The sequence below is a fragment of the Olea europaea genome, chromosome 10 (genome assembly GCF_002742605.1).
Source record: "Olea europaea var. sylvestris chromosome 10, O_europaea_v1, whole genome shotgun sequence".
Classification (NCBI taxonomy): Eukaryota; Viridiplantae; Streptophyta; class Magnoliopsida; order Lamiales; family Oleaceae; genus Olea; species Olea europaea.
In genome coordinates this window covers 43417330-43441346 of record NC_036246.1, presented here as the reverse complement: position 1 = coordinate 43441346, position 24017 = coordinate 43417330, and the positions used below count along the sequence as shown (strand labels likewise).

Here is a 24017-nt window from a genome sequence, read left to right as displayed (position 1 = left end):
TCCAAATCCCATGTAATGTAGATTTAATTCATATTAATTTGCACAATTGTATTTCTAGTATAGACATTGCAGTGGTTAATTCGCTCTAGAATGACTTCAAGGTTATTTTACACCGACATAAGAAATTTCAAATGTATAATATGTGTCACTGCATAATTATAAATCGACTTGCATATTCATATGTGTTTTATATTTTGTCCTTCATATATTTTAATATTTATTTTATGCTTATGTTGAAAAAATAAAAATCTGGAATTTTTTTCTGACATTCGGTTTGATAAGTGAATGTATGGTGTTCTGCACTCTCGGTATTTGTAAGTATAAAAATCGGTATATACGGTAAGCTGCACATATAGTAAGTAGCATATACGGTAAGTTGCCTGCAAATACGGTAGGCTGCATATATGGTAAGCTGCAAATACAGTAGACATCATATACGGTATTGAAATTTATTGTAGTAGACGAAATCGGATTCATTCATACCGTATATGCATTACATATACCGTATATGCAACATACCGTATTTACAGCTTACCGTATATGCAGCATACTGTATTTGCATCATACTGTATATGCAGCACACCGTATTTGCATCATATTGTATTTACAGTATATTGTATTTGCATTATATCGTATATACAGCACACCGTATTTACAGCATATTGTATTTGTATCATACCATATATACAGTATACCGTATTTGCATCATACTATATTTACAACATACCATATTTGCACATATTGTCTTTAGATACCGTATTTGGCAGATATTGATTTTTGTAATTTAATATTGTTTTCTTTTTTATAATTGTATTTTCGGGAATAAGAAAAAGTGATTATGAAATTGTTAATTTTTAAATTTTTTTTTGTTGAAGATATATATATAAAAAAAAAAAAAAAAAGAAGAGTCCGTGCACGGAGGCCCAAAAAAAAACTACAAAAAAAAAAAAAAACGATGCACTCTATGCACGGGCGTAGTTTTTGCTCCCCACTTGAAAAAAAATAAAATTGTAAATAATTTTGAAAAAATACAAAATAAACAAAATAAAAAAATTACAAAAATTTAAAAATATATATATAAATATTATTTTGTTAAAATTGAAAAATTAAGTTTTATTTAAAAGAGAAAAGAATAAAAAAGAAATTTAAATAAATTGATAAACAGAACAATTACTTCTTAAAAAAAATTTATAAATTTTGTCTCCATGCACTGAGACAGTGTCTCCGTGCATGGAGACATTTGCCTCCGTGCACGGAGCCTTCAGCTAATTTTTTTTCCCCCCCACCCCCCTCCGTGCATGGAGTGTCTCTGTGCATGGAGACTAATGTCTTCGTGCACGAAGGCTTTTGCTCCGTACATAGAGAGATTATATTTTTTTTGTTGTATAATTTTACGTTATAATATTTTTTTTAATTTAAAATTCTCTTTAATTCTTTTCTCTTCAAATTTTTTACTTATAAGTAATATGTGTAAAAAAAAATCTGTCGCATATTATCTCTATCTTTTTTTTTATATATATAAAAGTAATATCTTTCTTATATCCCTACTATATATATCTATATCGGAGTAGAGGAGGAATGAAAATTGCGTGTTGCAGTAAATTTGGAGGTAGTGTACAATAAAATAAAATATATATCAAGCAAACGGCGTCGTTTTTGGCCCCGAATTGAAAAAAAACAAAACAAAAATGTTACAGTAAAGATGAATCAAAACACTGTTGTTTTCTACAGTGCCCTCACATTCCACTTTTTATATAGTAGGGATATGTTTTCTACAATAAAATCAGTGTAATCAATATTGATTTCAACTAAGAGGATATATGTTTAAAAAAAATTATAAAATGAGGTAAATGTAAAATTTTGATTTTTAATTAAAAATGTATTAAAATTATTAAAAGAATGTAATTTTTTTAATATAATTTTTGGACAAAATAGAATATCTGTAAAGTCATCACTTTCATTAAAGTAATAAAATGGGCCTGTAGTCTGATGAGAGGCTGTGACCTGCATTTGTATGGCAAGTTAGTTGGGTTGCCTGAGCCCAACGAGACATACAGTCCGTTTTCCCAGAAAATATAAAGAAGTTCATACCATGTCCATGTTCGGTGCAAATTAAAAGTTAATAAAAAATTTAAATTAAATTGATTACGTATTTTTATTCGCACATTTTATGAAATCCACAAACACGTTCAAGCTGATTCGGATTAGGGCACGTTGGGTGCAGGACTTTTCCAATCCCCAATATTTCATTTGCATGCGTAGTTGATATCACAACTCCACTTATTTATCTAGTGACAAGGTAGGTAAAATAAACTTAGCTCCTTTTTTGTGGGAATTAAAATCAATTTTTTTAAGATTTTGATCAAAATTGATAAAATGTGTGGTTGAAAAATCGTGGGATTCATAAAATATGTATTAAAATTATTTGTTGACTTTGATTTTAAAATCTGAATTTTTATCCGTACCAAACAGAGAATTAATATCTCATCATTACAGTTCAAACACATTTAATATTACATATCAAACATGCTTTGTATCAAATGTAGTCTTCTCTCTTCCTCTTTCTCGTACACACAAGTAACAGGGTTGTGAAATTTACATGCAACTCATGTTGTGACTAAAGCGCCATCCACACGAGTCATGGGCAACTCAATGCACCGTTTTATTACAGATTATTCCTCGTCTTGGCTCTTCTATTCATGTGCCTTTTCGCAGGTTTAGATAGCAAATGTATTTTATGGGCCGTATATGTCCGAATGCCTTCGCCAATCGATGTTAATTCTATCCCTTTGTGTTTTCCAGTAAAAGCATGTCTACAAGAACATGTTTTGGGAAGATGAAGAACTTTAACGAGACAGATCTTTTCCAAGTTCGGAATGGCGTGGAGATGGGACGGAAGATCGATGTGAAATTCACCATAGCCATTCGTTCTGCCCATCGCATATGATTTCCTCGTCTCGGAGCTGCTGGTGCCGCAGAAAACCGCGATCGATGCATCTGCATATTTTGTCATAAATTTTTAGAACATGTTTAGTATGCAGTATTGAAAAACTAGACGTAGAATGAAAAGATTTTAGTAACCACTTTCTTAACTGCTTCACAATCTCGGCAGCAGCAAAATCCAAAGTTCTGAATTTTAAAACACGTCCGAAATAAAATCTAGGATATTAGAAATTTTTGTGCAACCTATATACCGTGAAACTTATCTTAACAAACACATCTCTGTTCACGATAATGATGTGCCTGAATTTTGGGCACTGAAATATAATTTCGTTAATACTAAAAAAGAAATCTATGTTCATGACCAATATTCTCTTTTGACTCCATATATTTATGTTTAAGAAAATAAAACTTAAAGGTCAATAATTAAAGATCGGACATAGAATTGGTGGTTTTCCACTTTCAGAAATATACTTACAGCCCATTTTTTGGTCAAGAAACTGCCTTCATGACTTGAAACTATTAAGATTTTTTTTTGCAGCTTGATAATTAATTAATTAAATAAATGAGTTTTAAATCTGCGTGTTTGAACTATGAGATATATTAGTAGTTCAACATGTTCGATCCTAGAATTAAGCGATCTTGTATTGCATTTAAACAATTATGCTCGTTTTAGACCTTTAATGAAAAAATAACTTTGGTATGCACTTGATGAGATTTCTTGATAAAGACAAATTCTAAAAAATAAATATGTTCGATATTTAAAATCTTATAATTTTAGACATTTATCAACATTTCAAAAAGTATCATCATTTAATTATTGCAAAAGAACTGAATTATGGTGATCAAACGATGCTTTCAGAGCACGCAAAATCACAAAAAGAAAAAAAAAAAAATACTAAGCCCTTGTTTGATGTAGCGAAAAACCAAAGTTTCAGTAAATTTTGATAAAAAGTTGATAAATTTATGGTTAAAAAGCTGTGAGTCTCATGAAATGTGCAGTTAAAATTAATTGTTAACTTTTTACCTAGATTCTTAACAAGATTTTAAGCTACACCAAATATTAGATAAGAATACTTGAAGAATAGAAGAAAATTATACAAACCAGAAACTGGCAAAGTATGAACTGAATCTTTATGATTTCCATCACCATGGCAAAGAAGTTCCCCTGTGATTAAAACCCTGGACAGTTGCTCTTCTCCATAGCCAGCCCAATTCACCAAGTCTTCATTTACAGTAGGCAGTTCAATAATCGACTTTTCTTGACCGGCCGCCGTCGATAGAGTCCCGGGACAGAGGAGGAGTAAGAATATGAAGAAAATCATATTCACGAGAGTGTTACACCCGCGAAAATGGCTCATCATCTGATGTTTGTGTTTGTTCACAAACTTCGTGTTAACGTTAAGAGGGAATGAAGGAACAATGAAAAGTTAGCTACCACATTTGGTTTGTTTATATAGGATACCTGCATGGTTCACATGCCCTTTTCAAACAAAGCAAATTACTATTTTAGCCTTTAGATAATGATACCATGATTTTTATTTTTATTTTTTTTGGGTTAAAACATTTGGATTTGAACAAGAATTTGATGAGAGGTTATATTACCACTCAAAATGACACTTTTAATGTGTTCATTTGGAGAAGATTTTATCAACAATCTAAATTATGATTTCATACTTATTTCAAAAAGTCTAGTGGAAGAATCACCACTAAAAATAAGTCCAATTTGCATCAAGAGTTTACAATATTAGGCTCGTTTGTATTATTGCACAACAATTCGAGATATATTCTCGTGACCCTATTCTGAGTACGTAGATTGTGTTTTAGATGTTATCAAGCAACTATATTACATGTTTTTGTAAGATTCACATATGCTACAACTTTGTGACATTTTTAGCATGTTGGAGCGGATAATACTGAATTAAGGAAAAATTCAAATTCTTATGAGTAATTCCATACAACAACATTGAGTCTCAACTACCAAATTAACATGCCCATAGGTTGTTTAATGTAAGAGGGCAAATTGGAGGGTCAATTTAAAAATTGAGGGTCATAATAGTCATTCCACCAGGATTTTGTCAATTATTAAACTAGTTGATTTTTTTGGAAGTTGGGAAAATGGAGGGCTAACTGTTTAGGTTGGTAGCCTAATTTTATCACTTACGTATTCTTTTAATAGCAAGACTAACGTTTACATGCCCAAATCCCACCTTTGGTAAACAAGCACTCCAATACGAGTCAATTGTCAAGCCTGCCCCATCTATTTCCGTCTGATTCAAGTCTACACTTTCATTATGATAATCTTCTTGTTCAAACTTATTTTGTACAAATAAAATTTCTCTTTTTGGGGGGAAAAAAAACAAAATAAAACAAAAGAATCAAATTGTTCAGACCCATTCGACTAGAAAAACGATAATGGTCAAAACTGGATGCAATTTTCAATTGCCCCTATAAAAAATATGATCGATTAGCGATTTCGAAAGAAATAGAGTTATTGCAATGATTTAAGAACTCATATCATAATCTTTTTTTTAATCAATATTCCACCTAATTTTAACTTTTGATTAAGCCGCTTAATTTAAAAGTCTGACAAGTTAAGAATACAAAAAATATTTTATTTTTAATAACTTATTAATAAACTTCATTTAAAAGTTTAAATTTTATTAATAGTTTAGGTTGACATCAAAATTAGCAAGGATAATTTTGAACCAATTTTAAGAAAAAATGCGATTTATGCTTCAAAAAGACCACAAAGATGTCATTTTAGTGTGATTGTGTCATAAGTCGTTATATGAATTTGCTCGCCCGTTACAAGAGTCCTATTCAACTATTTATACATAGTTTCAGCTGAAATTATATCAAATTAGTCAAATCAGCAACAGTGCCGAGCTTGGAACTCGAGTCGCCAAATTCTCCTGTGATTGGTCGATGAGGCCGGTGGTCATGTGTTAATGTATTACCCAGGTAATGATGACCTGTAGGGGGCTGAAGTTCGAGGACTTGGAATTGGTTGTTCCAGGCGGCGATGACGTCACCTGTGGCAAGTATATCTGATTGATAGGGTGATGTGACAAGGGGTAATTATGATGTTTTTCTAAGATAACGACGGGTAACTTCGACCTGGGGGTACGGGCCGAACTTACGTTTAACTGAGGTGGGATTATCAAACTGTTTATACTAGATTGGAGTTCAGATGTCAACAGTTACCCCCCAGGTCAGCTCTACCGTAAGGGGGCTAACCTCAGTGATGCTTTCTCCAAGAAGTACATTTATTGCTGTGACAAGTGTCATCTTTTGAGGTGGATGAGCTGTATGCCATTTATAAGTAGCTTCTTCAGCAAGCTTGGCTAAAACTACGTTGTTTTGTCTTTTAGGCTTTTGAGCCGTTGATTGTTTCCCTCCATTTTTGGATGAACGGCTCAGATCGCGCCCTCTTAGCTTCTCTTTCTTTAAATCTCTTTTTGGTCAGTCATTTCTTTTCCTATTTCGCTAGTTTTACTTTCTCAAATATTTGGGCAATTCCCTAAGTTCGTATTCCCGTATTCGAGTGAGTTCGTTTTCCCAGTTCGTTTCCCAGGTATCCTTCTATTCTTATTTGCTACCTCCTTTCAGTTTGTGCTTTGTTTCTTAGTTTATACATGAGTTTGGATGAGTCTAGAGTTCATTCCTGGCACAACCAGCAGGAAGAGTCAGTCTCCCTCTCAACGAGTTCGTCTTCTAGTTGTAGAGAAGTTTTTACCCCTGTTCCTATTTCCATAATTAACCCGATTGACTTAGGGCGCCCTGTCATGGACTTAGGATGTGAAGGTTCCATGGGAGCAGGTAGATCCAGTAAGGATGTTGATGAGAGTAATTCTGGGGAGTGGGGGGCGGAGTTCTTATAAGTCGGTTGTGACAGGGAATGTGGTAGCCAGCTGGCGAGCTAAATATACCATTCGAAGTTCGGTAGTTATTATAATACCAGAACTCGGCTATCCTTCAGGTCGGTCTGAGGCTTCTTTTTTCTAGGGTGATTTATAAATTCCTTTCTTCGTGGGGCATAGCTCCCACGCAACTATGCCCTAACAGGTGGCGGACCTTAATAGCCACCCTTATTTTGTGGAACCAAATGGGGAATCCTGAGCTATGTGTCCAGCAGTTCGATTCTCTGTTTACTTTGAAGGAGGATAGGAAGAACTTTGGATGGTGGTACACAAGCGTTAGGCCCAGGACGGGAGGTTCTATGGTGTTAGACACCCCTTCCTCAATTAAGAAATGGAAAGAAGAGTGGTTCTATATATCGAGGGAGTGACAGTTTCATTCTGCCGAGGTGAATAGGGAGGACATGGTTCCCAGGCTCTATCATTCGTTATGTAAGTGTCTTTTTGGGTTTTAGTCTTTTAGTAAGGCGTATTTGACGAAGTACTGATTTCGGTATTTTTTCCTTTGTGCAGATTACAAGAAGGGGACGTTAACCAAAGATACACGGAGACAAGCTGAGGTAATAAGATCATTACCTAAAAGGCAAAGGTCTTGTAAGTTTGTAATTTTAGATTTGAACTCACACCAGGGCGGATTGTTGCAAGTACGAGCTTCGAGTTCGGCTCCATCCAGTTCAGGTAATATTTTAACCTTTATTCGTGGTTGTGATTTCTTTATGTATATACATATTTATTGAGCGTTTCATTGCTTTCTCAGGTCATCAGGACGAGATGCGGGGCTACAAGGCAGCAAAGGTCGAGGCTGCGGGTAACGGAAAGAAGAGAGAAGTCCTAGAACGAATGGAAAGCCGTTCTAAAGAGGTGGAGGAGGAGGAGGAGGAGGTTCCATTGAAGAGGAACCGATCTGCGCCCCCGGCATCACTGAGAATTCCTGAAGCAGTGCATTTGCCGAGCCCGACCCTGCCGTCTCCTTCTTTGCCATCCCCAGCTGCCCCTTCTGCTGTCGGAACCAATTCCGCAAACTTGCAGGATCGGTGCCCAGATTTACAGAGGCCGAGCTGGGAAAGTTTGGTGGGACACAGACCAGAAATATTTTTAGACTATCTCCAAGCTTCTTCTCCTTCTAGGGAAATGTCTGCCGCGCTCACTTCACTTTTGAGGGAGTCGGCCAATCTGCTTACCCGGAGCTGGGGTGAGAGAGAGCAGGACTATCTGAATGAGATGTCCATTGGTGAGGCCTTGGTCACTGCTCAGCTCCATGGTCACCGATCAGTTTTATACATGATGGCAGTGGCGGATAAGGTATACCTCTTACTTAATTTTTGATCAATTTTATAACTGTTTTAATGACTTACTTGATTTTTGATTTTTGAAAAACAGGTGAAGTCCGAGCTGGACAAACTCATAGAGGCAAAGGATCAGTCCTTCAATCTTTACAGCAGCATGGAAGCTGAAAAGGCCCAGTTCGCTCTGAGGGAGAAGGAGTATGAAGAGAAACTGAACCAGATGGGGATCGAGCTGAACTCCAGGCTCGATGTCGAAGAGAGATTGATGGAGGAGATCAAGGTTTTGAGGGCCTCGAAGGAAGAGGCCAGAGCTCTGGCAGAAGAGGAGAGCGACAAAGTCAGAGAGGCCAACCAGAAGGTACAAGAGGCCAACGAAATGGTAAGGCAGGCTACCAAAAGGGTTGAAGAGGCTGAGGCCAAGATTGACAGAGCGATGGAAGCCTGGAAGGAGTCCTCCGAGTTTGATGTCGTAGCCCAGGCTGTCTACGTGGTGACACCGGAGGAGTTGGTGGGGCACATCAGGAATGAGAGGCCTGATTTTGATGTGGCCTTTCTGGATGAGGCACTGGAGGGGCAGAAGGAGGAGTTGCGGAGGTTGTCTGAGTCTGCTAGAGTCTGGGTATTACCGACAGCTCAGGATGTTGAAGATACTACCCCAACCCCCTAAGACCCTTTGGTGGTTAAAAACATTGATTTTTGGTATTTTAGTTTGTCAATATATTTTTAGCTTACGAGTGAACTTTGTTTTGACTGTTTATGACATTTTGTTTGGAATGGATATTGTTTATGCTAAGTACGATTTTTTTTAAATTAAACAATACCTCATAAACTTAGCTAAATTTGTAAGGGCGTTACAATAGAATGTAGAATTACCTTGAATGAATTTTACTTAGTTGTGCAGTATTTGCTTTCCAAACCAGGCTTATACATTGGGCATTTTTACTAAGTGTAGTACCACGTACGGCCTTAGTTCATCCTGCGTGTACAGCAAGGCTTTATAGATTCCTTAGGAGGGTTTTTCCACTAAGTCTCGCAGCACATACGACCTTAGATCGTCCTACTTATGGAGTGGGGCTTTATGATATTCCTTAGGAGGAATTTTCCACTAAGTGTCGCAACACATATGACCTTAGATCGACCTGCGTATGGAGCAGGGCTTTATAAGATTCTGACAAATTGCTGAGTAAAATGTTCAAAAATAGGAAGTCCCTTTTTATTGATGTGATTGACATTACAAGGGGGCTTTTCCCATTCACTGGTAGTACTACTTAAGGTGTTCGGCATTCCAAGGATGGGGATAAAGATCTACCCTCCAAGTCTTCCAGTTCATATGCCCCTTTTAGCAGGACCTTTGTTATCAGATAGGGACCTTTCCAATTCGGACCCAAGCATCCACTGTCGATCTTTCTTGTGAGGAGGAATACCTTCCGTAAGACGAGGGATTCTACCTTAAATTTTCTTTTTCGTACTTTTTGATTATAGTACTTGGCGTTCCACTGTTTATAAACGACATTCTTGAGTTCGGCGTTGTTCCCTTTTTCCTCGATTAGGTCGAGTTCCGTGCGAAGAGCTATGTGGTTCCTTTCTTCGTCGTAATCAGTTATGCGCAGCAAAGGAATGTTGATTTCTAGTGAGATCACGGCCTCTATGCCGAAAGCCAGTGAGAACGGGGTTTCTCCTGTGCTTGTCTTTGCAGTTGTGCGATAAGACCATAGCACACTAGAGAGTTCTTCGGCCCATCCTCCTTTAAACAAGTCGAGTTTTGCTTTCAATGTGTGCTTAATAATCTTGTTAATGGCTTCGACTTGGCCAATTGCCTGTGGATGGTTCGGTGATGAGAAATATTTCTTGATGCCGAGCTCTTCGCAAAAATTCGAGAATCGTGTGTTGTCAAACATATTTCCTTTATCCGTAACAATGGAGTGAGGTATGCCGAACCTGCAGATCACTGATTTCCACAAAAAGTTGGTTGTTTTCTGTTCGGTGATAATGGCAAGGGGCTCTGCCTCGGCCCACTTGGTGAAGTAATCCGCTGCGACGATGGTGAATTTTACCCCTCATTTTCCAGTGGGCATGGGTCCAATTAGGTCAACACCCCATTTTGCAAAGGTCCAAGTTGTTGTTACTAGGTTTAGTTTGCACGATAGAGTATTTATGATGGGGGTGAGGCGCTGTCACTTATCGCATCTTTTAACAAATTACAGGCCAAAAGTATCCTTGCCGTATGATCTTGTGAGCTAGTGAGAGTCCATCGGAATGGTTTCCACATATTCCTTCATGAACGTCCTACAGGGCGTGCTGAGCATCCTCTTCGTTCAAGTACCTTAACAAGGGCGTAGAATATCCCCGTTTGTATAGTATATTATCAATGAGAGTGTACCTGACCGACCTTGTTTGGAGCTTTCTAGCCTCTACAGAGTTTTCGGGATATTTTTCGATTTTTAGGTAAGCGATGATCTCGTCCTACCAAGTTTGTTTAGGGTCTATCATCATAAGGAGCACTTTATCCAGATCAGTGGATGGTAGGGATATTCTTCCCATGGGGATGCTATCGAACTCCTCGATTCCCTCACTGGTGGCTAGGCAGGCCAGTGCATCGGCGTGATTGTTCTGAGATCGGGAAATTTGTTTGACTTGGGTGGTGTTGAACCTTTCAAGTTCTTTTTTCATAACTCGTCGATAGTTGTCCATTCTGTCTTCTTTCGCCATATATACACCGTTCACCTGATTCACGACTAGTTGGAAGTCGCTGTGTAGGATCAGGTCGGAGATCCCTAATCCTGAGGCCATCCTTGCTCTAGCAATGAGAGCTTTGTACTCAGCCTCATTATTTCAGGCTTTGAGGTTAAATGGCAAGGCTTCGCAGAATATGCGGTGATCAGGGCTGATTAATACGATGCCGACTCTAGATCGTTCTCCGGTTGATGAACTGTCGACATAAAGTTTCCAAGGGGTTTCTTTCTGTTGTTCTTCAATTGGAACGTTTCAGAACTCAGAGACAAAGTCGGCGAGTGCCTGGCCCTTTATGGAGGAACAAGGCGTGTATTTGATGTCGAATTATCTGAGTTCTACTGCCCATTTTACCATCCGTCCAGAGGTGTCGGTCATTTGTAGTGTTTGCCTCAATGGAGAGTTGGTAAGGACCTCAATGGGGTATTCCAAGAAATATGGCCTCAGTTTTCGCGCTGCCATCAGCAGGGTGAATGCCAGTTTTTCTACAGGCGAATATCTGAGCTCGGCTTCGTGAAGTGCTTTACTTATGTAATAAACCGGATGTTGAACGTCATTTTCTTCTCGGGTTAGGACGGCACTAATGGCATGCTCTGAAACAGATAAATATAGTTTCAGGGTCTCGCCTACCTTGGGTTTTGAAAGCAATAGAGGTCGGGCTAGTTATCTCCTTAGCTCGTTAAAGGCGTCCTGGCATTCTTTGGTCCATTTGTTCTTTCCTCTTCGCAACGTGTCGAAGAAGGGTTTGCAGTGGTCCGTAGATTTGGAGATGAACCGACTGAGGGCGGTAACCTTTCCAGTTAAACTTTGTACCTCTTTAGGTTTGGTTGGAGGCTTCATTTGGATGACAACTTGTATTTTTTCAGGGTTTGCCTCGATTCCTCGGTTGTTTACAATGTAGCTTAGGAATCTTTCAGAACTGACCCCGAAAGCACATTTCCTCGGGTTCAGCTTCGTTCCATACTTCCTTAGTATATCAAACATTTCGGTTAGGTGTTGGCAGTGGTCCTTGGCCTTGATGCTTTTGACCAGCATATCATCAACATACACTTCCATTGTCTTTTCGATCTGTTGGGAAAACATGAAATTCACAAGTTTCTGGTAGGTGGTGCCAACGTTTTTGAGACCGAATGACATTACTCTATAGTAGTAAAGACCTCGATCAGTTACAAATGAGGTATGTTTTTTATCCGGGTCGTACATCGGTATCTGGTTGTATCTGAAATACCCGTCCATAAAGCTGAGTAGCTCATGTCCGGCGTTGGCGTCCACCATTTGATCTATTCTCGACAATGAAAAGCTGTTTTTAGGGCATGCTTTGTTGAGATTGGTGAAATCTATGCATACCTTCCAATCTCCGTTGTGCTTTTCACAAGGACCGAATTTGAGACCCACTTCAGGTATTTTGCTTCATGGAGGAAACCGTTGTTCAACAGTTTTTGCACCTCTTTGTTGAGTGCTTCATATCTTTCAGGGTTCAGAGGCCGTCGTTTTTGCTACTTTGGCCGAACTGAAGGATCCACCTGTAATTTGTGGCATGCAATATTAGGATCTATTCGTCTCATGTCACTGTGATTCCAAGTGAAGACATCGAGGTTCTGTTTAAGGAAGGCCACAATCTTGCTTCGGGTGGAGGGCTGCAACTAGCACCCGACTTTGAGCTCCTTTGTTTGGTCCTTGGCATAGACTCGAACTCCTTCTAGTTCTTCAACAGGTTCTCCGCCTTCGATCCTAGTCTGTGGGTCTAAGGGAATGAGTTCGGATTCCCATATGTTTGCCACATGTACTCTCGGGGAGCTGCGTTGATGGTTGGTACATGTTTTCCATTGACATCTTTCAGTGAGCTCCCTGTTTCCTTTGACTTTCCCCATACCATGGGATGTGGGGAACTTGATAGAATAGTGATATAGGGAAACTGCTGCTCTTAGGCTAAAGAGTAAGGGCTGTCCCATCACAACATCATAAGAGGAGGGGGTGTCGAAGACCACGAACTCGGAGTTCGTCTTCAACTGCCGAGGTGCTGATCCAGACTCAACTTTGAGTTTGATTGATCATTTGGCAGAAATCAAGGCTCTGCTTAATCCTAGAACCATATTTGGGTATGGTCGAAGAAAGTTAGCAGGGATACCCGTCCATTTAAGGGTGTGACTAAATAGGATATTCAGAGAGCTTTCTGTATCCACCAAGACTTTGGGGATGGTTACCCTAGCCCCAGGCAACGAGATTACCATAACTCCGTGGTAAGGATGTGGGTCTGCCTCTTTCTCGTCAAAGGATAATTGCTCATCTGTGGCTTTTTGAGATTCTTTTCCGTTATGCCAATCTCCAAGAGATCTGCAACAATTGGTCTCTTTGGTCTGGCTTCCTCGGCTTGTGTGTTCGACCTATTCCTTAGCATGTTGACTTGTGGCCTTGGCAGGTCGACGTTGCAGGCCCTTGCAGTGGCTTGATCTCTTTGGATAATTCCAGTCCCATAAGGAGTGAGAAATTTCACGCAATAATAATAAATTGACGTGGCAACCTTTAGTTCTTGCAAAATGGGCCGTCCCAATATTGCATTGTAATTGGATAGTAAATCGACCACCACAAAATCCGCTAGGATTCTTCTTTGGCGAGGAGCTTCGCCCAGCTCCACAATAAGTACGATCTGACCTAGGGCTTCGATAGGATCCCCAGAAAATCCCTGTAGCTTCCTTGGATACGGTTGGAGGTAGCGAATTGATATTTCCAACTGCCTCAAGGTTCGTGAATACAGTATGTTGACTGAACTTCCATTGTCCACTAGAGTGCAGTGTACTTTTACTCCGGCAACCATCATTGTGACCACCAGGGCGTCACTATGGTCTTGAAGGATTCCTTCAGAATCTTCTTCCTTGAACCAGAACAATTCAGGGTCTATGCCAGTCTTAGGGGTTTGATTTCAGTAGTTCGGCACGATTTTTGCACTTCGGGCTTGCCTTTGCCTAGCCCTTCTGGATCTTTCAATGTACAAATTTTTGCCCACCATCATTTAGATTTAGGCATGTGGGGGTGGGTTATGGTTAGGGATTGCTTGCTGGGCTCGTGTGGGAGCCCCCTGTAGCAGTGACTGCTGCGTCGTAGGTCGATCTGTTTCTTTTGGCTTGGCAACAAACTCCTGTAACCGACCTCTTCAAATTAAGGATTCAACTTCCTCTTCTAAGTCCCGGCAGCTATCAATGTCATGGCCCATCGTCCTATAGTCTCGGCAGTATCGTCCTTGGCGTTGTCTGGCCTGTCCGTCCTTTAGGACTATAGGTCTGCGAAATGCTTCTTTTGTATTAGCTTGCGTGAATACCTCTTCCAAGGAGGCTTTAAGTGGGTAGTACTCCTGGAACTTGTATGGCTGAGCCCTGTGACGTTCTCTTTCTCTCTTGTCCTTCTTTCTTTCTGGCTGGGGACTGCGGCTTGATTTTTTTTTCTTTCACCACATCACTGAGGTTAATTTCACGTCTTGCTTTCTCTTGGTCAGAGGTTGCTTCTTCAGCGCTTATGTATTTCTCAGCTCGATTCAGGAACTCGTGATAAGTCCTTGGACCGTCCTTGTGTACTGACCACCAGAATCTCGTTTTGGGTCTTAGTCCTGCTAATACGGCCATGAGTGCCGCATTGTCAGATATTTTTTTTTACTTCCATGGATTTCTTATTGAACCTACTCAGATAGCTTTTGAGGGATTCACTTATTCCCTGCTTGATGCTCACTAGACGTTCTTTAGGTGTAGTTCTAGCCTTGGAGCCCATAAACTGGGCCAAGAATGCTGTGACCAGATCATTCCAATCCTTTATCGACCTTTCGTGTAGTCTCCTAAACCATCTTTGGGCTTTGTCTCCTACAGCCAGGGGAAATGCCCGACACATGATTGCGTTGCTTGTCCCCTGTAATTACATCCACGTGTGTATTTGTCAAGGTGGCTGAGGGGATCACCATCCCCTTCATATGCGGCGATCTGGGGAATTTTCAATTTTTTAGGTAGTGGTTCCATAAGGACATCCTCAGTGAAGGGGGGATGTCGTTTGGTTTGGTAACCTTCAATGCCACCTTTATTTTTAGCCTCCAATTCGACGATGCGTTTTTTAAGCGCGCTTAGTTCAGGTTCTGTTTGTTCCAAAGGACGTTTCAAGTCAGATTGTCCTTGCGTAGGAGTCAGCGAATGATGGGTCCCCAATCTGTCGAACACACTTGCAGTCCTTCTCGCCTCGGGTTCTTTGCTTTTGGTCTCGTCGATTTGGCTTCTTGATGATTCTCCTCTTGAAAAGTGGAGAGTCCTCCTGGTGGGGGGACGCTTTGCATTTGTCCTTACAGGGGATTCAACCTCGGTATCTAGTGGGGACGAATGGGCTTAGCTCCTTTCCAGTCATCCCACTGCATTTGTCAATTCTTCCAGGGCTTTCCTCATTGCGATCATTTGAGGGTCTTGCCGTTGTGGAGAACTCAGTGGTATATTCGTTTCATGAGGGTGGGTGTGAGATGGATTTTTGGAACTTGAGTTATGACTCATGGCTCTTGAAATTTTTGTGGAGCGAATGAAAATGTTTTTCACAATTAGGGGCCCTCCTTCTAGCGCCAAACTGTTGACGTCAAAATTAACAAGGATAATTTTGAATCAACTTTAAGAAAAAAGGCGATTTATGCTTAAAAAAGACCACAAAGATGTCATTTTAGTGTGATTGTGTCATAAGTCGTTATATGAATTTGCATGTCCTTTATAAGAGTCCTATTCAACTATTTATACATAGTTTCAGCCGAAATTACATCAAATTAGTCAAATCAATAACAGTGCCGAGCTCGGAACTCGGGTCGCCAAATTTTCCTGTGATTGGTCGATGAGACCGATGGTCATGTGTTAATGTATTACCCAGGTAATGATAACCTATAGGGGGCTGAGGACTTGGAATTAATTGTTCTGGGCGACGATGACGTCACCTGTGGCAAGTGTATATGATTGATAGGGTGATGTGACAATGGGGTAATCATGATATTTTTCTAAGATAACAGTGGGGTAGCTCCGACCTGAGGGTACGAACCGAACTTACGTTTAATTGAGGTGGAGTTAGCGAATTGTTTATATTAAATTGGAGTTCAAATGTCAACAGTTTGTATTAAGAATTTGAATGTGTAGTGGCGTTAGACCAACCAAGAGGGCGTCATTGCTTGATTTAAAGTAGTCAAAATAGGTTAGAACCTAGTAGTTTATTCGGTGATCATCCACTAACTTATCGAAATTAATTGAAAAGTACAAGAAATTAACTAAGAATGATTGGTCAAAAAGTTAAATCTCTCAAATGCTAATAAGGTGAAATATTTCAATCAATAGAGAATTAAGCTCTTTTCTCTTCGTTCTTCGTATTTATTTCCCTTTAAGTAGCCTAATTTCATGTCTGAAGGACAGGGAAGGTTGACGGGTTCGTCGTCTCTCAAATTTCTTATCTTATTGAAAAAGTTTAATTGTATCTCTTATATTTCGTTTTCTCCAAAAGATCAAGGATCAAAGCCTCTTTAGAAAAAGATTTACTATGTTTCGCTTTAATATTTACAATCAGTAGCACGTGTCACACATATCAATCAAAAACATGTCTCGTGGATTGAAGGTAATGCTACACTATTTTTAATTATTTATAGTCACAATTTCTTTTCCTAATATTATATTCCTCTCCAAGGTCACATACGGCCGGTCATAATATCTTCTAACTGCAATGAAGTTTTTCACAAATTTTAGGTGATCCTATAATTTAGGGAACCTAGCAAGTTTGTTAATATTCTTAATTGGTTAGATAATTACCTGATTTTTGTAGTTTTACAAAATGTTTCTTATTTCTCAAAATGTAATGGTAATCACAGGAATTATCAATTTTGACCCCCACGAATAAAAAGGCTCTGTAGCTGCCCATCTTGTTTAGGCTGCCACGAATAAATTCTTAGTTCACAATTATTTGTGATGGTGGATTTATTTTCAATGTAGTTAATATTGACAAACTAAAATTTGCCAAGTATTCAACAAAGATTATCGTGAAGGTGATCACGTAATCGATAAAATTGCTGACACATTCATAATGATTTTTGTCGTTATCCTCATTTTCCCGCTCGTATAGACACTTTCAAAATTGTCAAGTATCTAAGTCCGATCTTATTTTTTTGCTCGGACATATTTCAAAATGTTAATTAATATTTTCGATATAAAAGTTGGGAAGGTGTTCATGTTATATCCACTGTTATTGTTTTTTTTTTTTTTTTTTTTCAAAATATAACGATCAAAGTTTGCACGACAAATAAAAATAATTAAAAGATATTTTTTGTTTGACGTACCATGCAAAATGATTTTTACAACAAAAAAACTTTACCTATCCTAATTCTATTTCAAAAAATAAAATAAATAAATATAAAAAATAATAAAATACTCAAAATATTTACTTTTTGTGATATAAAAAATAATAAAATACTCACAGCATTCACAATAATAAAAATAATAAATATTTTCCTTTCGTTCGATCTCGACAATATTTACTTTTTATTTTTGAGACTATTTTTATAACACCAAGAATTTTGTGCGAGAATGAGGACCGGAAGAGGCAATGGAATCCACGTGTCACTCATAGGACGGTAAAATCTTTTCAAGGGCAACGACAAACATGCTATAGCCAATGGGTATTTTACACCAAATAAAACTACATTACAACAGCGGGGATAGCTCAGTTGGGAGAGCGTCAGACTGAAGATCTGAAGGTCGCGTGTTCGATCCACGCTCACCGCATTGCCTTTTTGTGAAGATGGAATTTGGAGGGAAAGAAAATGAATTTTAGGAAATTGAATTGTCTAAAACTTATTTTTCTGGAATTGTAAATTATTGTGCTTGATTGACGTAAATTTTCACGTGAAAAATGTTGAAATAAAAATATTTTTTGGTGTTCATTTGACTTTATTTTACATGAAAATTGCCAACTAAATGGATATAATTTATTGGTATTGAGAATGGAATTTGTTTCCATTGCTAAAAAAAAAAAAATTCATTTATATTTTAGTGTTCGTTTGATTTTGTTTTATATGGAAATTGTCAATTAAAGGAAAATATATTTTTTTTAATAGTCCTTCGAATTTGTTTCAATTGCCAAAAAAAAAAAAAAAGGTACAGTACCGAGAATTGGTGAGAATTCCAATTCAAGGATTTGACGGAAAATGCTGACGTGGCCAAGAAAGGTGGAATTCGTTTTCCATGAAAAATTTCACCTATCAAACACTACAAAAATTGAAAAATGGTATTGATTTTTCATTTTCCATGAAAATTGCGAGGTTATCAAACACACCCTAAAATGAGTTCAATCCTCGCTATCTCACTCCCAATTTTGTTGAATTGGCATAATGAATAATACTATTTCTCAAAGTTTATATCCGGATTACCATTTCCATTAGCGTAATAATTAGAAATTAGAGTAATTATTACTCAACTTCAATAACCATTGATGTGAGGAACCCCGTATAAAATAAGTATTCGAATATTTGTAAATTATCGACAGTTTTAAACTTCCTCCAACAAAAAGTTTTAAACTTCCTCCAACAAAAAGGAATACGAAACATAATGGACAATGCTGCTATTTCTGGTTCAAATGTCAGCTCACAAACAAGCATACAAACGCATAAAGGCTACAAATTTGGGGGCTCATCTAAATTTGGTCCTACAATGTTTCGAATTTAAGAACACTTCCCCTAGAAATTATAAAAATTATAAATAGTACAATTCAAAGGTCAGGAAGTGTTACAGACAGCAACAAGAAATGTACAACTTTTCACAATCTACCATTTAACAGGAATCCCACCAAAATGATCATCAATATCCTTGATTGTCCAGAAAAGTTATCCCCACGAACTTGAAACAAATTCCGAAAATACTAATATTACCTAGAAAAAGTCGAACTCGAGATATTTATAGGCTTTTTGATCTGGGATATTTGCAGCAACAGTAGCCTTTTCATTGACTGACACTGCTGGAATGGTTAATTTCTCGAATTCTACAGGCTTTGGGATCTCAGGAGGTGTGGCACATCGTATCAATGCCCAATTCACTCCTTCGAAGAAAGGGTGTTGCTTAATCTCGGTGGCACCTCTTTTATAAGCCAACCTATTATGTGGTTCTTTCACGAGCAAACCCCTAATTAGATCACGAGCAGCAAAACTGACGATGGGTGATTCTGGGAATCGAAGAGGCTGTCCAACAACGTTGAATAATGTCGCCCGGTTATTAGGACCTTTAAATGGAGTTTTACCAAACAAAAGTTCATATAGAAAGATCCCGAATGTCCACCAGTCAACTGGACTTCCATGACCTTCATTTTTTATAATCTCGGGCGCCAGATACTCGTGAGTTCCTACAAAAGACATCGACCGAGCATTGGTTGGTTCAGCAATCAGCTCGGGCAATGGAGTAACTTGGTTTCCAATTTCGTGTTTTGGCTTCCTATCCTTTTTAGATTTGCTCAAAAAGAGACGAGGAGAGAAGCACGTTGTTGGAACAACACACGATGGCTGAATGCAGGCAGGTTCAATGCACGCCGGCTGGATGCAATATCCAGAATTTTTTTGCACGGGTTCCGACTCCAAGGACGAGGTCTTGACCAGTGAGGGACTAACATCGCAGCAAAGTGAAAGGTCAAAGTCTGAGAGCATTATGTGCCCATCGTCCCTCACCAGGATATTCTCTGGCTTAAGGTCACGATAGACAATCCCGAGCATGTGTAAATATTCCATAGCAAGCAGGACTTCTGCAACATAAAATCTGTCACAAGCGACAATGGAATCACAACTGTTAGTTACTCGTGGATCTATGATAAATTTTGATCACCTGATGATATTAGGCAAGGATCATACTTTGCATGGGGAGTACTACATTGATGCAGATAATGAACCTATTTCCAATCAATAAGAAGATAACTACCAAGAACAATAAACATTAGGCGCAAGGTTTATCATGTCCGGTTAAGACTTGCCTATTAAAAATCAAAGTCGAGATTATCACAGTTAAACACTTAAACTTGCTATCATTTCAAATATTAACTCAAGCCAATTCAAACCTACATAAAACCCCGCACTCGTGATGTTATTCATGTACACAGTTGAAAATCACTTAGGTAGGTAAATCACTTGTAACCAAAGTCATGACTTCATAAGACGTATAAAATAGAATACAAATAAAAAGGATGCATCTCACAAGAAGAGTTTGTAATTACACAAGACACAGGATAATTGATGATTATACCCAATTACCTTAGAAGTAAAACATCCTACTGTAATATGGGTAACGTTCAAAAGTAAAAAGACAAAATTTTTAATAATGACTTTGATGCATTACAAAAAAATAAAATTCCGGATACTTTGATATCAACAGCTGTATGCAGATGGAATAATTATGACAGATGAATGTCAAAAAAAATTTAGGTATTAATATGATCGACAGGATAATTGGGGACAAAAAGAGAGAGCAAATTATTAGTTCAATATCCAAGAAGAGTTGAAGATATCATACTTCACAACTTGTTCAGAAAAGTATTTTCCGGGTTGTCTTTGTCTAAGAGAGTGCAGGTCTCCTCCGGGGCAAAATTCCATCACCAGACACGAAAACTTATCAGTCTCAAAATGTGCATATAGAGTTGGAAGGAATGGATGATCAAGGGACTGCAGTATCTCTCTTTCCGTCTGAGCACGAAGAAGCTTCTTACGACTTGCTAGAGATGCCTTATCCATAACTTTCATTGCAAAATAACAATTTGTTCCTCTCAATTCGGCCAAGTAAACACTCCCAATATCTCCACAACCTAATCTCTTCAGCAATCTGAAATGACTCAAACCCAAGACACCATCCCGGGCTCGGATCGCTTGGATGGCTTCCCATCGCAAATCATTTGCTTTATGGGGTTTGGTGATACTGCTACTGAAACTGCTAAAACTGCTTTCATCACTAACATCAGTACTCGTGCTTCCTCGACACATACTACTCTTTCCACTCTCGAAAAAGTTCCCGAGATCACTAATTTTTGCACTTCCGCCCATATTTGCAAGACTGCTGGCTCCATCACTAATCTTTACGGAAAATGAACTGCTCTTTACACTCTCTTGCTCCGACATTCTTTTTTCTTGATTAGCAGGACTATCCGTATCACCAAATCCATTAGAATTATTAGGAGATCTTGCAGGGTTTACAGCTCCAACAGGCACTGGCAACCCTGTCACATTAATTAGTCCTGCTGGATGTTCAGGATTAGCCAGCTCAGGCTTGCTTGTATTTGAGACCTGAGAAGGAATATTTTTATGACTTTTTGCTAATATTGCTTGCTTAGAACCAGGAGCTTCTATTTCCCGTTCTGGAAAAGGTCTAGTGACAGTTTTTGAGGCCATGTGGGAAACAAAGAGAGTATGGTTAAACTATATCCAACTAATAGTACTCTGCAGCTACTACAATATCACATAATCACTTCAAAGAACTTCCAAATGTCTGTTCTCCCTTACTCATAAAATTACAGACCTGTCAAATGAAACAACTACCATTAAGTAAACACTGTTACCACATAACTGCATAAAACTACTCATTAATCAATATAGTCATTTCCAATCCATGAAATTATTTGATCTATAAAAAGAATAATTTGTAATGATTGCGAACGAAAACGAACCCATATGAAGTTTTTCCACGAGTCAATGATGTAGTGTACCAATACCACCATATAGCTGCAACAAGGCTGTCACTGTTACAAATATACGATGTGGATTCATGAAATAAATGGAAGAATCCGGAAAAAATAATAAAAACTAAACATTACAATATGTTGGGGGTTCAAGTTTCTATTACTCATTACTCAAATTCTAGATCCCACTCTAAATTAGGGAATGAAGTAGTGGAAAATATCAGATCAGAATTCAAAACCCTCAAATCGTAGCAAACTAATCCAAGTTGAAACTCAGGAAACAAAGCAAACAAGTACTCAAAATCTCAATTACAAGTACAAATTGAACCCTATGTACTCTCAGAAAGGGCTGCCTCCTCAATTTTTTCAAATTTCAACAGCAAATGGACAGTGAAAATACCAACAATGGGAGCAAGAAAAGAGACTGACGCATAAAGTAGAGCATATAGTCAATCACACAATTCCACACAGATACTTTTTTCTAAAAAAGAGGCTTTAATAATTTAAAAAATCAAAATCACTTCCCAAGAACTGAAAAAGGAAAAAATGCAGTACTAGAGGACCACCAGAAAATAAAGAACTGAATCTGGTCAGGTCTTGAGAACATGCAGCAAAAATTTTATGATTTCAAATTCAAAAAAACAATTCACTTCATGAAAAATTATATAAAAAATGATCTTGATCCAAAAAACAAATTCTAATGGCATGCTCGGTACTGTCTATTACACAGCAAGGAACGGAGTGTTAAAGAAAAAGGAAAAAAAGAAGCTAAAATTAAGTTATTTGAAAACACGCACAGAAAGATCAGAGAAAAACCCAAATGCATAAATGGAATCTTGGAACCGAAAAACCAGAACCCAGAGCGAAAAAGAAGAGGAGAATGAAGATCACCTAAAATTTGCTAAATCCAGAGGCCTAAATTTCAGGGCTTAAGCTTCGGCAGTGAAAAGAACATTGTAGAAAGAAAACTTCCTCATTGAATGCTCAGTTTCTTTGTTCTTGAATTGATATATGTGGCAACAAAAACTTACAAATTGAGCGGAGAGAAATAGAGAGGAGATGCTTCAAAAGCAGTAATAAAAATACAGACAGGATCTTTTCACCTTAGACTGTTAGTTTAGACGAATCGGAAATACAGGCTTGAGGTTGTGGTCAAACTTAAAAGCAATGAAAACCAGCCATTAATTGAGACCTTTTTCTTTTCTGTTTTATCCTTTCTTTTGCTTTTTCTAAAGTTTGGTTCATTGTTTTTTGGTCCAAAAAACCTATAAACTTATGGACATGATGGACGGTTCCATCTCACTGTCTTCCATGGCCCATAGTCGATGCCAATTTCAAGTCGATCGAGTTGAGCCCAGGTTTACAAAGCTCTTCATATTCAGACATTAAACAAAGCAATAGATCAATCTTCCGTATTGAAATGATGTCCTGAGAAACTATTAAAGATAACTAAGTATTTGATAAACATTATTTACTGAGAAGAATCAATTCAAGGCACGTCATTCCATTATGGAGTGAGATGAAGCCCAACCATCTTATCCACCAAATTAACTAGAAGTTATCACTTCGAGTCAAAGCATTACAAAAAAAGGACCAGAAAATGTGACGATATAAGAACCGACAATTTACTCATCTCTATAAGAAGATGTGTACTAAGATACAGAGTTATAAAGAGGCTTTCATCGTCATAGATTGGTGTTGTTCTTTTTATTTAACCAAAAAAAAAAAAAAACATCTTGATGGAAATAAATACACTATTATTTCCTAATAAATCATATATAATCAAGATTACCTCGTATGGTGAGTGTACATTATACAAAGATACATAGCTGTATAGAAAAAGATGTGGGGATAAAATAGAGAAAAAAAGCCAATTCACAAAGCTCCATGCATGGATGTGCGAGCTTAAGCCTACTCAGAACACATAGGACGACGGACCAGTTTCAATGTTTCTGATTTTTTCATTTTTCATTATAATTTTTTAAACTAATATCAAGAGTATATTCCATCATTATCTTTTGATCCACGTGGAAGGCAATAGTTGATGAATGGTTAATTTTGTATGAGTGTATCGGGCTAAATGCCAATTTATTTGGGGGTGTGCATCATTAGTTCAGGAAGGAATAAATGATTTTTAGGAGTGGGCTTCAACTTATTTTCTACAATTACTTTTTCTTAGTAATTAATTCACATTAAAGAGGAGAAAAAAATAGGTTAGGAGAAGGCATGCGGGAATAATTTTTATTCATTTCATCTATAATTATTTCTATGTATATAATTATGAAGTGATTATAATTAGTCTTTTCACGAGCAACAGTACTAGGTACCTTGTCTAATGTAGAAGATATGTTAAGAGTTAATACGTGGCAATGAGTCGACCCACCATACAAGATTGAGACGAACAATAATCAAATATGCTATGGACACAAGAAATAATTCATAGGTGTGAGTAATT

The 24017-nt window shown here is 37.9% G+C and overlaps 2 protein-coding genes and 1 non-coding gene across 5 annotated transcripts; 1 reads left to right on the top strand and 2 right to left on the bottom strand.

Annotated features, from left to right (window-relative positions):
* Positions 1-2452: 2452 nt before the first annotated feature.
* Positions 2453-4358, bottom strand: LOC111402400. The gene is made up of 2 exons (XM_023030675.1): positions 4046-4358; positions 2453-2997 (listed from the first exon to the last, which is right to left on the bottom strand). Exons 1-2 carry the CDS (start codon positions 4302-4304, stop codon positions 2666-2668), a joined length of 591 nt encoding a protein of 196 aa, XP_022886443.1. The 5' UTR covers positions 4305-4358; the 3' UTR covers positions 2453-2665.
* A 13212-nt stretch (positions 4359-17570) lies between these two features.
* TRNAF-GAA lies at positions 17571-17643 on the top strand. Its single transcript has one exon. It is a non-coding gene; the product is annotated as a tRNA-Phe (tRNA).
* Positions 17644-18456: 813 nt separating this feature from the next.
* LOC111402398 (serine/threonine-protein kinase D6PKL2-like) lies at positions 18457-22945 on the bottom strand. 3 transcript variants are annotated; one of them, XM_023030672.1, is made up of 5 exons: positions 22666-22945; positions 22454-22560; positions 21551-21622; positions 20407-21402; positions 18457-19659 (listed from the first exon to the last, which is right to left on the bottom strand). In XM_023030672.1, the coding sequence occupies exons 4-5, from the start codon at positions 21273-21275 to the stop codon at positions 18786-18788; spliced, it is 1743 nt and encodes a 580-aa protein (XP_022886440.1). In that variant the 5' UTR covers positions 21276-21402; positions 21551-21622; positions 22454-22560; positions 22666-22945; the 3' UTR covers positions 18457-18785. The 3 variants fall into 3 exon arrangements, with proteins under 3 accessions (XP_022886440.1, XP_022886441.1, XP_022886442.1); XM_023030673.1 differs by having other exon boundaries at positions 21551-21605; positions 22454-22945; XM_023030674.1 differs by lacking the exon at positions 22454-22560.
* Between the last annotated feature and the right edge of the window lie 1072 nt (positions 22946-24017).